This window comes from Leptonychotes weddellii, chromosome 1, assembly GCF_054177405.1.
Source record: "Leptonychotes weddellii isolate Sample4059 chromosome 1, ASM5417740v2, whole genome shotgun sequence".
Classification (NCBI taxonomy): domain Eukaryota; kingdom Metazoa; phylum Chordata; class Mammalia; order Carnivora; family Phocidae; genus Leptonychotes; species Leptonychotes weddellii.
The window spans coordinates 71030566-71045061 of NC_138369.1; the positions used below are offsets into that span (position 1 = coordinate 71030566).

A 14496-nucleotide genomic window follows, 5' to 3' on the forward strand; every position below is an offset into this window, starting at 1 on the left:
GTTTAGCCCTGTTTTGAGAACATCAACATTGTCTAGAATGTGTACTTGGGTTAAGGTATCCTGGGGATTCTTGGTCAACATTATGCAATGAAGATGATTTGAACCCTTGAACAGCCAGTCTTCTAGATCAACTCCCCAGTTACTAACCAGAAGAGCATAATGCGTCATACCTAAATGGTATCTGTGGCACTTTATCCCCAAGAGCTTGTTTAATACGTTAGTCATGTTAGTACCTCTTGGACAATCCAAGGAAGAACCAGGAAATAGGATATGTCACATCAGTTTTGGTATGTCAACAGTATATCCCAAACCAAACTTATTCTAGCCCAAACCTCCTTCTGCTTAGTTGACTGGTATTAACAGGCTTCCAGTCACTTGGACTTGAAAGGGCAAAATCATCTTCCCTCTTCCCACTTTCCTTCATAAACCTATTGTCCATTCTAATACCCAAAATTCTCTAATACCCAAATCTGTGATCTAATCCCAACACCTGTGATCTAATCCCAACACCATGGCAGTATTCATATAAACAAATTAATGCACAATCCTTTCTTTTCAACCATTTTTTACATTTCAGCCAGTAACTCTCCTCAAAAATGTTCAACGATATCTCACTTGCAAAATAGAGTCCAAAGTTCTTCTCTAGTCCCAACCCACGTTTCTTCTATTTTTATAGTCTCCCTCTCCCCAAACTCTTGCTTTGTACCCTAATCATACCAGTCTACCCTTTGTTCCCAGAATGTTGCCTGTGTGTTCTCATCTTGGCTTATTTAATCACTTTCTTCTCTCCCTCCCAGAACACCAGTACTGTCCATCACTGCAGGTTTCACTTTGGCCAAGATGCCAAATGCTCTCGATCGCATCTGAGGATATAGTTGACTCTTGAACAATGGCAGGCGTTAGGGGAACCAACTCCCCACACATTTGAACATATGCATGTAATGTTTGACTCCCCCCCAAACTTAAGTACTAATAGCCTACTGTTGACCGGAAGCCTTACCAGTAACATATTTTGTATGTTATATGTATTACATATTCTATTCTTACAATAATACCTAACTTTCTCTTAATTTTTTAGGTATTTCTAGGCTATATCATTTGCAGGTTTTTTCAAAATTTTGCAAATCTCCAAAAAATTTTCTGATACATTGAAAAAAACCCACATTTAAATGAACTCGCACAGTTCAAAACTGTTGTTCAAGGGTCAACTGTATTTCTACTGGATTTAGTTATCTTTTTCCAGTAGCTTCACGGTACTTTGCTTTACTCTCTATAATGGTTCTAATATCTTTCTGCCTTATTTTATAGTGCCTAGACTTTTCTCCTTACACTTTCATTCCCATTAGGGAATCTAAAATCTCACTGGGCGGGGGGGGGGGGGCGCCTGGGTGGCTCAGTTGGTTAAGCATCAGGTCATGATCTTAGGGTTTTAAGATAAAGCCCCAAGTCAGCCTCCTGATGCACTGGGCATGGAGCCTGCTTAAGATTCTCTCTCTCCTTCTTTCTCTGCTACCCCCCCAATATAAAATAAAATAAATAAAATAAAAAATATAAAAATCTCATTAGGATTTTAAAGTTCTTAAGGACCAAGACAATAATTTATTCATCATTTCAATTCCTTACAAAGGATCTTTGACATAATAGGGACCTCAAAAATATTTGTGAACTTAATTACATTTAAAATGATGAACATTTGACTTAAGAAGACCTCAAATAACACATGGATGGTGAAATTTATAAACTGTTAGGAACTCCCCATTCATTGTTCTAGGATATTGCTTCCTCATTTATTTTTTTCAACCAATCTTGTCTTTTAACTTACCCCCTTCATAAATACATTCCATAGTATTTTATAGTTTAGTCATAATGTTTGCCTTAAAGAGTGCTGCTCTGTGGCTAGCACTTCTAAGATCCACCGGCAATGTTGGAGAGACTGATACGCCACAGTAAAGCTTCGTTCTTGGTGCTGCCACTCACAGTATGCCTGTGTTTTTTTCCTCACCCCAGGTAACTGAGGAGGACTGATAATTGTATATATTTTAGTGTCAAATGTGGAATCCTATTTTTTTTTAAAGATTTTTATCTATTTATTTGACAGAGACAGCGAGAGAGGGAATACAAGCAGGGGGAGTGAGAGAGGGAGAAGCAGGCTTCCCCCGGAGCAGGGAGCCCGATGTGGGGCTCCATCCCAGGACTCTGGGATCATGACCTGAGCCGAAGGCAGACACTTAACGACTGAGCCACCCAGGCGCCCCTGGAATCCTATTAATTGATAAAATTTGTTAAGGAAGCTACAAAGTGGACAGGCCTTAAATGAAGTTATAGACTTGAACACAGCCCTCAGTGCTTCCTTTGCTCTCAAATCTCTAAACACCCACTCACAAATTCCCAGCACTTTGCATCTGTCATCCCCAGCACTCTTACCATACATCTTCTACCTTCTCCAAGAAATCTTTCCACTATTGTGTAGTTGAAGAATGAATCAAAGATGGTAATGACTGGTAAATATTCTTGTAACTGGAACTCTCTGAGACAAACCTAAAGGTAATTCTAACTTAAGGAATTGTAGGCATGGTGCCAAGGCAATGGAGAAAAAGACTGTGGGAACTTGAGCTAGTCATGTTTAAAAAGTTTATGTCTTTGCAGGGCTTAATGCAAGCCTCAGTTCAAGTAACTTCTAAGCCCACCAATTCTAAAGTAGCATTCCTTCATATCAAAGTATTGTTTTCTTCACTACACACGTCACTATGTGAAGTGATCTTATTTATTGGGTTACTTGATGGTTATCTATCCCTACTGGAATATAAGTTCCAAGGGATAGTGATTAGCTTATATTTCAAATATTCCTAGCACTGACCCAAAGTAGGTACGCAATAGATTTTGTAAAATGAAAGAATTTAATGAATGCTTATACATAGACATGCCTTCATTTACATGCTATCAAGTCATTTAAAATGCTTAGGGGAAGAAGAATATATTAATTATCTGAAAATTACAGTATACAATTTTTTTCAAATGTGAAATAATATCTCCTAAACATTTTTTAAAAAAGATTTTATTTATTTATTTGACAGAGAGAGACACAGCGAGAGAGGGAGCACAAGCAGGGGGAGTGAGAGAGGGAGAAGCAGGCTTCCCGCCGAGCAGGGAGCCTGATGTGAGGCTCCATCCCAGGACCCTGGGACCATGACCTGAGCCGAAGGCAGACCCTTAATGACTGAGCCACCCAGGGACCCCTCTCCTAAGCATTTAAAAAAATTTTTTAATTTTACAAGTTTTTCATAGTTTCTAAAAGCCTGGAATCCTATAAATTCCATTCAGATTCTAAGCTAGGTGCTCTGTATCCCCTGTATGTGTAGAACATGACAAATATTCACCAAATACACTTTCATTAAAACCTGACAAAGGGGACTGCCTGGCTGGCTCAGTCTGAAGAGCATGCAACTCTTGACTTTTGGGTTGTGAGTTCAAGCCCCACCCTAGGTGAAGAGAGTACATAAATAAATAAACTTAAAACTTGACAAAGGTGTAACACCAACTTAAAGAAAATCCCATCCTTGGAACCCCTGGGTGGCTCAGTCAGTTAAACCTCTGCCTTTGGCTCAGGTCAGGATCCCGAAGTCCTGGGGTAGGTCCCTGCATAAGGCTCCCTGCTCAGTGGGGTGTCTGCTTCTCCCTCTCTTCCTCACCCTTATCTCACACACTCTCTTTCAAATAGATAAAATATTTAAAAAAAAAAATCCCATGCTTAAAAGGAGTTTGAGTTTGCCACAGTATTTTATTTTATTTTTTTTAAGATTTTATTTATTTATTTCACAGAGAGAGAGCGAAAGAGGGAACACAAGCAGGGGGAGTGGGAGAGGGAGAAGCAGGCCTCCTGTGGAGCGGGGAGCCCAATGTGGGACTCGATCCCAGGACCCTAGGATCATGACCTGAGCCGAAGGCAGACGCTTAATGACTGAGCCACCCAGGCGCCCTGCTGCAGTATTTTAAAAGTCGGTATGCATTACTGTGTAATACATCTCAAACTTTAATATATTTAAATGCTATTTGAAGCCTAGTTATTAAAGTGTAAATGTTCTCAAAGACTGTTTCTGTACCACAGGTACCAAATATAATTTCAGAGAATTCAAGGTAGTTCTTTAGGCTAAAAGAAATGCATGCAGTACACATGTACTTGCACAAGGAAGGACCTAAAATTGATGGTCACCACCAGAAAAATGGCTACTTATTCCCTGATCGCCAGTAAAATTAATAGGCCAGTGACCAGGAGGAAGCACCATGGCTAAACCCATCCCAGGGGGATTGAGTTGCTTGGGAAACCAAAGAGAAGTTCGTGAGCATTTTCTCTAGTGCCCAAGACCACGTCCTTCAAGTTTTCTTGCCCTCCAGATCTAGTAAGGAAGGAGGAAGAAAAGAGAAGAGAGGGAGGAAAGGAGAGAAAGAAGGAGAAAGGGGAGAGAAAGGAGAGGGAGAGAAACGGACAGAGACAGAGTGGGAGAAATGGGCAGGGACCAGGCTGATGAAACAATTGCACGCCAAGCCACGCCCCTGTTTCCTAGGTAACCCGGTAAACAGACCGTCATCTGCTTATCGTCAGTGAACTCCGCTAGGTGTGAATTGGTAGGCAGGAAGCTGTGGGCAGGGAGTCCGAGTGGAGATGTGTTCTTTCGTGAGAGTAGGGTCCCCTAAAGGGTTGGGTGCACCACAAGGGATTAGGAACTTCCCTTGAGACAGGTACAGCTCTCCCCTTAGAGATGAGTGCCGCTGGAGGAATGAGGGTGTCTGAGAGGAAACCTCCCCAGAGCATGGAGGTTGGTCTCACCCACGAAGGAAAGGATGACTTAGGAGAGAGGGGGGTCCTCATCGGAACAAAATCTCCCACGGAGTTAAGGTTCAGAGTGGGATTAGGAAAAGAAGATTCTTCATGTAGGGAGAGCCTCCTGGGTAGTAATAAATTTGAGGAGAGGATAGCATCACCAGAAACAAAATCTCCATTGAGCAAGGAGCTTGAAATGAAATTAAAAAGACAGAATCTTTCTAGGACCCTCCTGGAGAGGAGTAATTTAGGAGTCTCTGGGGTCTCAGCCTCCCAGGAAACAAAATCTTCTCTAGGTATGTTGCCAGGAAGAATGGGCTTAGAAAATGAGTGTCTTCTGGGAAGGTGTTCTGGAAGGATAATACAGCCTCACTTGGGCATGGTATGTGAAAGTCCACAGGCTCTAGGGAGCAGGAGAGGTTCTGTGGCTGGGTCCTCTGAAGGGTTAGGGGCTTCACTGGGGAAGCAGCCTACTTTGGATATGGAACCTAGACAGGAACTGGGAAAAGAGACCTGTGTGGTGATGAAGCCCCGTGCAGAGATGAAGCCTCCTGTTGAGGTGGACACTGGTCTACCCAAACTAGAAGAGCCAGATAATACAGGGCCCCAAATAGGCTTGGTGATAGAACCTTCTGAGAGCCAGTTTGCCCAACAACCTGAAGAGAGAAAGGAGGCTGAAAACACTGAACCAGGAGTAGAACCTCCAGATCGCATCAGACCCATATACTCTGGGAAATTTTTTGATCGGATGCCTTGCTGGCCAAGTGTAAGTGTTTTTTTCTAGTACTTTCCCTAAGAACTCTGTATATGTGTCTTTATCAAGATGATAAACTGATGGGACTTGTTTGGATTCATGGAGTCAAATTGCAGAGATTTCACTGAGCTTCTGATATTCCTTGTCCCATTGGATTCTTTCCAGCTTTCATTTTGTCTGATCTCTTCTCATTCTTTGCCTCCCTTCCTAGACGTCAGCTTTGTTTTTGTGCACACTAGTGGTTCCTCTTGATTTCTCCTGCCTTTCTCCTTTGACCTTCATTTTATTTATCAAACTGCATTTCCTCAACCCTTTCACCAAGATACATGTTGTATCCTAGTAGTTATGTAATGAAGGAAAAAAGAAAAAAAATTCCCCCATTGATTATTTATTCTGTGAGTTACTCTTTCAGCAAAGACTTGTGGTGGTGGTGGCCGTTTTGCTGGATACAGGGCAATATACAACAAAAAATACATTATCCATACACTCTAGGTTTAGATACTCATTCTAATGTTAGAGATCGATAACTAAATAAATGTTATATAGGTTTCCAAATGAATAGAAAACAAATGTGATTCTTCCTTAATAGAAATATACTCTAAGAACAGAGCTCAGTGGAAAGATTGGGCAGCTCTGTTTGAAGGAGATGGGAAAGGCTTTGCAGAGCAAGTAATATTTGAGCTAATTTAGAAATATTTGAGCTCATTTGAACTAATTTGTCAGATGGAAAAAAGATTGGGGCACTTTTGGCAAAGAAAGGCAAGGAACATAACCAAAGTTTCTTGTATTATTATATTTGAGAAATATAAGCAACTCTTTTTATCCAGCATGGTGTTAAGATACGGATGAAAAAGAAATATGTGGAAGAAATCTAAACGTCCAGAATGCAGGGGTAAAACATATGGAAACAGAAGCAATGGTGGATAAAATTTGCCTTTTGGAAAGATAATTTTGATATCAGCAGTAATGGTGGACTGGAAGGGGGCAATATTGGATCACAGGAAAAATTAGAAGGCTTTATCCAAGTAACTATGGATGAAAATTAATGTAGAATTAGAAAGAATAAAGAGGAGAGCACAATTTTGAAAGCTTTGTAGGAGATGATATTGTTAAAAATTGCCATCTAGAGGCACTTGGGTGGCTCAGTTGGTTAAGCCTTCGACTTGTGATCTCAGTTCAAGTCTCTATCTCAGGGTTGTGAGTTTAAGCCCCATGTTGGGCTCCAGGAAAAGTATCTCTGGGACTCAGGGGTTCTTTTGTCTTTGACCCACTTTGCTTTCTGGTTCCCTTATTGGATTTCCCCAGCCATACTCTTTCACTTGACCATGGCTGCTGCTTCTTTCTGGATTGGTTCTGCAGTCTATGGCTTCAGACCTGATCTCAAACATGGGCAGCTACCAGCTCTAAAAGAGGCATTTCTAAAACCTGTGCTTCCTCCTCTCACATCCTCCTTTCTAAGTGTAATAGGACAGGGAAGACAGTTTCAAGGAGAAAATGACTAGTAGTGTTAAAACACCTGTGATAGGGTAAAGGGATGAAGATTAATTAGTTTTGGACATGAAGGAAATTAGCAAAGTTGTTAGAATGGCATAATGGAGAGAGAATTCAAATTCCAGTATACTGAAGAGTAATGGGAAATTAAAATTGGAGAAAGTTATTGTGAATTTTGTTTTTTCCTTAAGAAGTGTGACAGTGAAGAGAAGGGAGTAAAGATTCCACTTAGGAATCTATATAATTATTTAGTGAATTAGTATAGGAGTTTGAGATAACACAAAGGAAATAATGGGTGGAACCAGATCCTAGATAAACAGGAGGAAGTGAAATTAGGGTATAGTCAAGAGAAGAGATCAGTGTGGACTAGAAATAACATTTTTAATATTTAAATATCCATTTTTACTATAAAAAATAATAATATTTTAGAAAACTTAGGAAATAGGAATGAAAACACCCAGAATCTTATCACCCTAACACAATGCCTACCAGTACTCTGCTGCATTCACATGAATGTTTATTAACAGTTTACCATATCAACATCACTACTCATGGACCTTTGCAGGTATAAACTCATTTCCTGTTATAACGATCCTATGAGACAGCTGCTATTATTAAATTCCATTTTACTGGTGAGGAAACTGAGACAAATTAGATAACTAGGCCAAGGTCATATAGCTAGGAAGTGGTAGCCCCAGGATTTGAAGTCATAACTTCAGACTCAAGAGTCTGAATTCTTGACTATACTTCATTTCTTGTGACACTTTTCTCTAAATGTGCTTTAATGTAGTTGTTATGCCAAATATACAAATTGTTTTTCTTGATTTTTCACTAAGTATCATTTAATACAATTTCAGTGTTATTACAGAGACTTTAAAAGATCATTTAATGATAAAAACAATATTTCTTTAAGCCAATATATGATTTTTTAGCTAATTCACTCCCTCTCTTGTTGGACATTAGATTTTTTTTTCCAGATTTTTCTATAAAAATAGCCTGTGAACATCTTTATGTATATATCTTTTTATATGTCTTGGAATATTTCCTTAGGATAAAGTTTCAGCAGAAGCCAAAGAATGGATCTTTTTCTAGTTACTGTTGCCAAATCCCTTCCTAAAAGATTGTACACTAAATTTTAAAAATTAATAATGATTTGTAAGGCATTGTTTAATTCACACTTATTGGATTTGTGATGAGATTGAAAGTTGTTCCATATGTTTGTTTTCATTGTTTTTCTTATTCTTTTTTTTTTTTTTAAAGATTTTATTTATTTATTTGACAGAGAGATAGACAGAAGAGCACAAGCAGAGGGAGTGGCAGAGGGAGAGGGAGAAGCAGGCTCTGTACTGAGCAGGGAACCCGATGTGGGACTCGATCCCAGGACCCTGAGATCATGACCTGAGCCGAAGGCAGACGCTTAACCATCTGAGCCACCCAGGCACCCTGTTTTTCTTATTCTTATATATGGTCATCTTAGTCAACTCCTATTAGTCTTAATTGCTTCTCATTATGTAAGTGAACTCAAGGGGTTTGTTGCTTGGGGTGCAACAAATTGAGCACAACCCAAAGAAATGTTGAAAGCAAAGAATTTTTATTGTTACGAGTAAGAAGACAGGGAGATAGCTCTCAAAGCACTGTCTCCCTATGGGGTTAGTATAGGAAGCTTTTATTCAGTGTATGGGGGGCAGGGGCAGGGAGCTTGCATATGCATTTTTGGTTTAATTGCACATGCCTAGCATGTTAACATGCTAGTGCATACATTGTATGTTCAAAAAATGACAGAGACTCTGCTCATAGGAGGAGAACTTAGTATTATAATGAACTAAAGTTATCCTCAGGACAACTCAGGGGGGCTTCTGCTCAGGTCCTCAGCTCCAGTTCAGCTCAAAGTAGCTCAAATAGGAGGTTACCAGGAGAGACACACCTAGCAAGGGGTTATCAGGTTAAACACCTAGTTGGGCATCTCCTTGGCTGGAACTGTTGGTTCTGCAAAACAAAACACATCCCTTTCCTGCTTTTGTCCCTTCCCCTCCTCCTTTCTGCTGATAGTTTTCAAACCTCTTATTTGAGTAACTTCCCACTGCATCCTACCTAACAATTATTTCTTTTGGATTTTCTAGGTAGGCAATCATATTGATGCTTTGTCTTTCCTTCTTCAGGATATATACCTCCTACCCCTATTTCCCATCTCATTGAATTGCTTATGATAAATAATGCAATATTCAAAGTGAGGTCTCTTTTCAAATTTTAATGGGAATGATTTAATGTTTCACTATCAAGTATTATTTTTGCTGGAGATTTCTGATATATCAAATTAAGGATACCTATAGTCATTCTCAGGTTGCTAAAAATGTTTAAAAATTAGGAATAGAGTTTGAACCTTGAAGAGCTTTTCCCCACATTTGCTGAAATATGTATTTTTTCCAAATTAAAATTGTTAATTTTCTAATAGCAAACCATCTTCATATTTTTGAGCTAAGCCCTACCTGGTTTTGATACATTATTATTATAACATATTCCAGGATTTGGTTTGCTAGTATTTTACTAGTATTTTTGCATCTATGATCCCATGTAAGATTGAACAGTAGTTTTCCTTTTTGTACCATATTTCTTTGAATTTGGTATGAGACTAATGCTGGTATAAAAGGAATTGGGAAGCCTTCCCTACTTCCAATTGTCTTTATGCTTGTAACTGTTTATTCATTATGTATATTACCTATTTCTTGGTAGGGTTGGTAGAATTCACACAGCTGAAAGGGGAAAGACAGGAGATCCCTCAACATCCTCACCAAGGGATGAGATAGTAACATATTTGATGCCCCTGAGTTCATACAATCTCAGAAAAGGAAGGAAGTGCATTTGGGTGAATTGAAAAACCCAGTTTCAAGCACATAACTATGAGGAGTGTTGAGATGGAAATTCCTATTGTGAAGAGACTGCTAAAATCAATCCTTGAGGACAATTGCTTTGCATCAGGGTGTATTCAGGGAATTGGGGAGTTCATCTCAGTCAGAGGCCTTTCTGGTGTTGAGGGAAGGAGAGCAGACACATCTCATGGGAAGGACACTCATCCTGTTGTTACTTGAAGTTGCTGCCCAAAGTTGGTGTTGGGCTGTATGTGAAGGATTTATGAGACCCCCATTAAGCCTTCTAGTCCTAGTAAAACAGTCATTGGTGTAGCACAGAATCTGTATTCAGGAAAAGTTTCCAAGAAATGGTGGCCTGCAGAGAGATTTTTTTAGAGTGTCCTTCAAGAATTAAAAAGGTTCTGGTAAAGAGATCCTCTCCGTGTAGCCCATAAAAGGACTCTTGGCTCTCAGAAAGCACTCTGGTAGAGATCAAAATCTCTATAATGGTTATTTCTCCAACATATCCTGAGACTGTCCCTTGATCTCCATTAATGCACTGACTATGGCAGAAACACTGATTTATTAGACAGAACAACAGAACCTTACAAAGTGCATTGGTAAACGGTATTGAGCCCTGAGGCACAAAGGGGGAAAAGGGGGGAGAGGTTCAAATAGAGGTTAAAAAAATGATAGTTTCTACAATGACTAGACAGTATGCTAGGCATTGTGCCTACAAAGATGCCTGCTTTCAAGGAACTTAAAGTCTATAGACCTGAGACCAATCGACACATGATTTTATAATATGATAAATGTCATGTAATGGGGGTACCTTATTTTTTCCCATTCACTAAGAGTACCTCATTGCTATTTGGGGAAATGTTTATTTTGTCAGAATTCGCAAAGAACAAATGTCTGCAGAATTCTGAGAAGTGGGTGATTTCATTTGCATAATGGGTTCAGGGCCTTCTGAGCAGAAAGAAATTGATGTTATCACTCCTAACTTTTTCTCCAAGATATTCAGAATTAAGGATATCTATGGGTAAAACAGAGTGATCTTGACCAAGGCCCAGTGGGAGAGATGGGACCGTTATGCTAGCCCACACTGAGTTTGGCGAGAGGAAGGTGACATGATGATTATGGGTCAGTGGGTCTTCAGTAGTTAAAAATGTCCTGTATCAACCTTCCTGAGTTGACTTGAATCTTGGGAACCAATCACATGAGATTGTCACTAAAAGCTGTAATAGTGGGGACTGACTGAGGAGGTGGCCAAATGAGGCTGGACTGGTGTGATTAGGAACTGAGAAAGGGGGTGGCTGAGCGAGGAGGTGGTCAGTGCAGTTGGGAATTTGGTTACATACAGAGGGCCTGAGAAGATAAGTGGATATATTGAGGACAATAGGAGCCAGGTTTCTCACTGATAGAGAAAAAAGTTACCAATATGAAAAGGAGAAGGATAGAAGGAGTCCTGTTGTATTGGATTGTAATTGGAGGTATTGGTGGAAACTCATGGTATGTATATCTATGTCCATGTCCAAATCCATATCTATGTATCTATGTGTATTTAACAAAACAGTATATTATAAAATTGATACAGATGCTAGTATGTGGGTGTGTGTATACATACATACATTTCTTACCTCTGTCCTCAGAGGACTTAGAAGCAATGTTTATCTGGTAGCAATGAGCACACCAAAACCAGATCTTGATTTTTGAATACCATTCTGTATTGAAAGGAATCAGGACTCTGGAGGAATGGCTGACTCTAGGGTTGGTGCACTAAAATATGAATTTGGAACGCCTTTAAGAGCCAAAAACTAAGAAAATTCTCAAAGAATAATGCAGATGTGTCAAAGGGGCACAGAAGTAAGCTTGAAAAAACTATTAGTGGACCAAACTATTATATTTGGGGCATTGAATAAAATTGCCATTGAGTAAAATAGACATCCATGATCTCAGACTGATGTAAATACATGAATTATTGAATAAATAGCAAGAAAAGAAAGCTTCCTTGTAGTATAACGGCAATTAATAAATATGGATGGAATGATGGAATTAGGAAGTCACCACTTGGCTGTCATCATAGTTGTGATGATTTTGGCAAGAATCATCAATGAATATTAAACAGTAGGTGAGGGGCACCTGGGTGGCTCAGTCATTAAGTGTCTGCCTTCGGCTCAGGTCATGATCCCAGGGTCCTGGGATCAAGCCCCACATCGGGCTCCCTGCTCCGCGGGAAGCCTGCTTCTCCCTCTCCCACTCCCGCTGCTTGTGTTCCCTCTCTCGCTGTGTCTCTCTCTGTCAAATAAATGAATAAAATCTTTAAAAAAAATAAACAGTAGGTGAAAGTTTGGTGAGGAACTAGATATTTACATAGAATAATTAATTACAAAGGAAAAATAACTTTACAGAAGAGAAACCTAGCAGACATCGCCTTCATTTAGTGACTAAAGTTAACATTATCAGGAATAGGACAGATTAACAGTGTGTCCTCCCTGACAGAACACAGCATTGTTTCTGTGATATCCCTGACAAAAATGTATAACTTTAATCATAAGAAAACGCTAGTAACCTAAACTGAGAGACATTTTATAAAATAACTGGCCTGTCTTCAAAAAATGTCAGGGTCATGAAAGACAAGGAAATATTAGGAGCTGTTCCTAACTGACGGAGACAAAAGAGACGTGACAGCTAAATGCTATGCAGGTGTGGTGGCTATGGAGGTGCGTGGCTCGTACGTTCCTTCAAGAGGACCTGCTGTGGGAGCACGACGACTGACAGCCTCCTCCTGCTGCCTCCACGAAGCTATTGCAGCGTTGATGCTCCCAGTGATTGAGCATGGCAGGGATCCTAGGACTGGACTCTTCTCACCCAACGGGATTTCTTTAATGGGAAACTTAGTCTCATTGGCCTGGCCAAAATTTTCTCAGAAGTGTGAGGTAGTCTGAAGCTCTTCCTCCTCCTCTCTTTTTCTTTTTCTTCTTCTTCAAGATTTTATTTATTTATTTATTTGAGAGAGAAAAAGAGAGTGAGTGTGTGTGTTCATGAGCGTGTGAGCTGGGAGAGGGACAGAGGGAGAGGGGGAGAGAGAATCCTGAGCAGACTCCAACGAGCCAGACTCTGAAATTTCTCCCTACTCACTCCTCCCCCACCGTTATCTTTCACAGGTGTTTTCCCTAATAAATCTCTTATATGTCTATGCATGGTACCTGCTGCTCAGAGGAACCAAACAATCACACCGTGATCTTGGGTTTATTCCTTTTGTTATAAAAGACAATATTGGAGCAACTGGTGACATTTGAATAGTGTCCTTAAATTAGATACTAATATTATATCAATGCTAATTTTCTGATTTTTGATGCCTGCTAAAATTTTTTTTTTAAATATAATAAACCATAAGGAAAAGTGAAATAGAGAAGAGAGACAACAGTTAAGAAATTTCAATAAACTTTAGAAAAGAGGAAATGGAGACATGGCAACTGATTTTGCAGCACAGAAGAAAATGAAATTTTTTTAAAAAGATTTTATTTATTTGAGAGAGAGAAAGAGAGAGAGAGCACGAGATGGGGGAGGGTCAGAGGGAGAAGCAGACTCTCCGCTGAGCAGGGAGCCCAATGTGGGACTCGATCCTGGGACCCCAGGATCATGACCTGAGCCAAAGGCAGTCACTTAACCAACTGAACCACCCAGGCACCCCAAGAAAATGAAATTTGAGGGAAATCAGGTGGTAATTTCCACCATATATGATCTAGTTTGCCTGGAATAATCCCTGAGAAGCTCAGCCCTTGAAAGAAAGCATAGCAAAGCTTGGATCTGAAAATCAAAAGATCAGTTGAAAGTTCATATTCAGCACAGTTGGGTTTCTAGTTCCACTTTTCCATCCTATGCTACCCTGACTCCCTACCTCTCTGCACCAGCAGATACTCCCTTTCACCAAATCTGTAGATTTATTTTCCCAAAGCAGTTTTTATAGTCAAAGATACCAAGGCCAAGATAAGTAAGAGGTATAGTTCCATGCTGAAAATGGGACATTAATAAGTAAAAGTGTACTTTCCGTAATGCAGTTTCCCTAGCTTCCTCTCCCAATAGACCCCTGGAGGGCCAGCAGTAGGAAGAAATCCAGCCCTCTCACCAGTAGGCCATGAATAGAAGCAGTGGAGGATCATAAGTAAGAGTAGAGATTTGAACGCCAGCCTACTTGGGTCTGCCAGTATATTAAGCAGTGTAATTCTGCCACTCAGCCTCTCTCTGCCTCATTCTGCTCACAACGGAGATGGTGGTAACACCTACTTTGTGGAAATCACTGAGTACTAAATGAATTAATACATATAAAACACTTAGAACAATGTCCAGCACATTGCTATGTGCTCTGTAATTGTCAACTATTATTACCATTATTACTATTCTCTGAAAATTCTGAATAGTTTAGAGGAAAAAAAATGATACTGGGGATTCCACCAAAATAAAGGCTGCCTCATCATCTGATCACCTTATAGGAAAACCCAAGATTCAACAAGTTCTGCAACACACACACTGAGCTACTAATCATCTTTGTAGTGCCCGACTTTTTAACATAATGATCAGAC

The 14496-nt window shown here is 39.9% G+C and overlaps 1 protein-coding gene across 1 annotated transcript in view; it reads left to right on the forward strand.

The window, feature by feature from the left end:
- Positions 1–4358: 4358 nt before the first annotated feature.
- EFHB (EF-hand domain family member B) overlaps positions 4359–14496 on the forward strand; it is a 57720-nt gene continuing 47582 nt past the window's right edge. The window contains exon 1 of the mRNA XM_081825810.1: positions 4359–5585. Coding sequence (XP_081681936.1) covers positions 4758–5585 — 828 coding nt within the window. The 5' untranslated portion in view covers positions 4359–4757. The remainder of the gene's footprint in view (positions 5586–14496) is intronic.